Source organism: Solanum tuberosum, unplaced genomic scaffold (assembly GCF_000226075.1).
Source record: "Solanum tuberosum cultivar DM 1-3 516 R44 unplaced genomic scaffold, SolTub_3.0 scf00035, whole genome shotgun sequence".
Classification (NCBI taxonomy): Eukaryota; Viridiplantae; Streptophyta; class Magnoliopsida; order Solanales; family Solanaceae; genus Solanum; species Solanum tuberosum.
Window position 1 is genome coordinate 2,072,673 of NW_006238963.1, and position 3,256 is coordinate 2,075,928.

The 3,256-nt window shown below is 35.5% G+C and overlaps 1 protein-coding gene across 1 annotated transcript; it reads right to left on the reverse strand.

Annotated features, from left to right (window-relative positions):
* Positions 1-335: 335 nt before the first annotated feature.
* Positions 336-2,261, reverse strand: LOC107059777 (uncharacterized). The gene has a single exon (XM_015306702.1). The coding sequence runs from the start codon at positions 2,259-2,261 to the stop codon at positions 336-338; it is 1,926 nt and encodes a 641-aa protein (XP_015162188.1).
* Between the last annotated feature and the right edge of the window lie 995 nt (positions 2,262-3,256).

A 3,256-nucleotide genomic window follows, 5' to 3' on the forward strand; every position in this document is an offset into this window, starting at 1 on the left:
TGCAAGAACACATTCTCCCCAGAACTTAATAGGAATATGGCCATGAAATCTAAGAGCCCTTGCCACCTCAAGTACATGTCTATGCTTACGTTCAGCCACCCCATTTTGTTGTGGAGTATAGGAACAACTGCTTTCATGAACAATACCATGAGAACTGAGTAGTGCATTGCAGTCATTATTGAAGAATTCAGCTCCATTATCAGATTTCAACCTCTTAACAGTTGTATTGAATTGTGTCTTGACAAGGATAATAAAATAATGCAAAATTGAAAACACATCACTTTTCAATCTTAACAAATATATCCAAGTCATTCTGGATTTGTCATCAACAATAGTCAAGAAAAATCTATATCCATTATGAGTAACAACTTTATATGGTCCCAAACATCCAAATGTATCAACTCAAAAACACTACTAGTTTTAGACAAACTCAAAGGAAAAGGTAATCTAGTCTGCTTTGCAAGTGGGCAAACTGGACAATCTTTACAAATGTCATCTGTATCACTAAATGACAGAGGTAATTGACTTAGCACCTTAGCTGAAGGATGGCCCATTCTGTTATGCCACAACATTTTATTCATCAACACTTCACTCTGTGTCATCAATAATGTCTCATCATTTTTGCCTCCTCCATGTGGTAGTTGACTGGGAAAGTAGTATAGCCCATCTAGCTCCCTACCAATCCCCTTCACCTTCCCATTTGAGAGGTCCTGAAAGACAACAAACTTAGGGAAAAAATTAACTGAACAATTCATTTGCCTGGTCAACTGTTCTACTGAGAGCAAATCAAATTTGAAAGCAGGAACCACCAATACATTTTCTAATGTATCACCAGCTTGTGTTGTATAATTTCCAGTGTGTGTGACTGAAATGGTCTCTCCATTAGGCAAGTGCACTCTCCTATCCATACCACTCATGTCATTGGAAATAGAACTTAATCTATTTAGCTTAGAAGTCATGTGACAAGTAACCCCTGAATCCACTATCCAACTATCCTTATCTACACCAGTAAATAATGTTGTAGTGATAGGACCAGTTATACCTGCCATGGTTGCACTATTGACTCCTGAAGATGTTGCCTCTTCCTTATCCAGCATATGTAAGAGCCTTTGGTATTGTCGTGGAGTAAAAGTGTGTTGAGCTGCTATAGATGGTGCCTCTTGTGATCCCTGTGACTGAGAAACTGCAGGTTTATGTAGTGGAGCAAAACCATCTGGTACTGGATCAACTCGTACTTGATTTGTTGCTCCCTGATATTGCCTATCAGTGTTTTGCATTCCCTGCATTTGTCCTGTCATACCTTGATCATATCCAGATCCAGGCCTTTCAAGTGGTGGCTTCTTTTTGAATTTCCAATCAGGAGGGTAACCATTTAACTTGAAACAATCAAGCTTAACATGCCCCTGCAATTTACAGTAATCACATATTTGATCCCAATTCTTCTTTTTTGTTTGAGGAAATCTCACATTCCTCTGAATATGTTGTCCCTTCCCTGCATATAGTGATGTTGATTCCAGCATGTCCTTGCTAGAGTGAGTGCCTGCAGTAGCCCTTTGGCTTTCATCTGCCATTATCATGGCATATGCCTTATTAACATTAGGCAATGGGCTCATCATTAGAATCTGACTTCTCGCTTGACAAAAAACTTCACTCAGTCCCATCAAAAATGCAAATAACCTCAGGTAAGCCAAATGATCTATGTAGCTTCTCGATTTATCACAGTCACATGATGGTGGGGGCATAGAAGCATCAAATTCATCCCATAGCAGTCTCATTTTCGTATAATATCCAGAAACAGTCAAGTTACCTTGATGTATTGTGCAGATCTCTCTATGCAACTGGTAGATCCTAGATCCATCAACCTTGTTGAATCGATCCTTGAGATCTCTCCACACCTCAGCTGCATCATCAGCATATACAATTCCACTTAGCAATTCTTTCGAAACAGTGTTCATGATCCATGCTAGTACAAAACAATTGCACTTCTCCCATTGTTCCTCCAATTCCATCTTGTAATCACTCCTTTTACATGTTCCCAACACAAAACCCAATTTACTTTTTGCACGAAGATTGATGAGCATAGATCTGCTCCAAAGAGAATAGTTCTCTGTACCAGTGAGTTGTACTGTGGTCAGTACAGTCGCAAGAGTATCAGATGGATGAAGATACAATGGGTGATTTCGTTTCTTCTCAATGGATTCAAGCGTATCTGCTTGCATCACGGTCGCATTTCCAGTCGCATCTAATTCTCCAGTAGTCATCTCGTCCTCTGCTTCCACAAAGGATCTTCAATGACGGAAAAGAAGAACTGCAGTCTCAATTCACAGCTCTGATACCATATTGAAAGATAATCTGGAAGATTTGTTAGAATTAACGAAGTGAAATCTTCATTCAATGCAACTAGGAAATGAAGGCATGTATACAATGTTATATATGCACAACTAGGAAACTTCTAGAATATAATTGAATCTAACTAACTAACCAACTTGATGTGACTGCCTAACTAACTTGACGAAATACAATACGGTATAATTAGCTAACTAACTATCAACTCAATTGACTAATTATCATATTGATCATCCAATTCCAATAGATATGTTAAGGATATTTCTTTTATCCTATTTTTTTTTTTAAAATATGATAATTAACTAGAGAAACTACAATGGAACATATGTATAGTTAATTTAGAAGGCATCAACAACTGAGTTATTTTTCCTAAACATAACCACCAATACAAATGAAAATTACTTAATTTTCTTATATATGGCGCACAAATTTGTGCGCCATATAAAATTTAAAATGTGGATTGAAACATTTTACAATTCTGATCTATTTTAGTCATGAGCCACAAGTGTTGAATAATTGAAATATATATTCTTTTACGGTAAAAGTTGGAAAAATATTTATGGGTGAAAATTGATTTCTACTTCGATTTCATTTTAAGAATTGAATATCTTTCTCAATTTTCAACAATTGTATACCCACCCACCCCTCCCAAAAACCCCTATAACAAATCTCATGCAATGCCTTTTTTTAAAAAAAAAAAAAAACAAGATTATATTATGCTTATTTTTCAAGATTATACTATGCTTGAAAACTATTTTCACATAATTACTTCTTAAATAAGATTTATTTATTCCATAGATAAGTTCATAATACAGATTAAAAGAGAAAAAAATATTATAATCTCAAAAAAGTTAAAAAAAAAGTTATAAATTGATAAATTTAGAAGGTAAAATAAATATTTAAATTATTC

Coding starts and splice junctions, on each gene's coding strand:
- LOC107059777 (XM_015306702.1), bottom strand. CDS start 2,261: ATGACTACTGGAGAATTAGATGCGACTGGAAATGCGACCGTGATGCAA.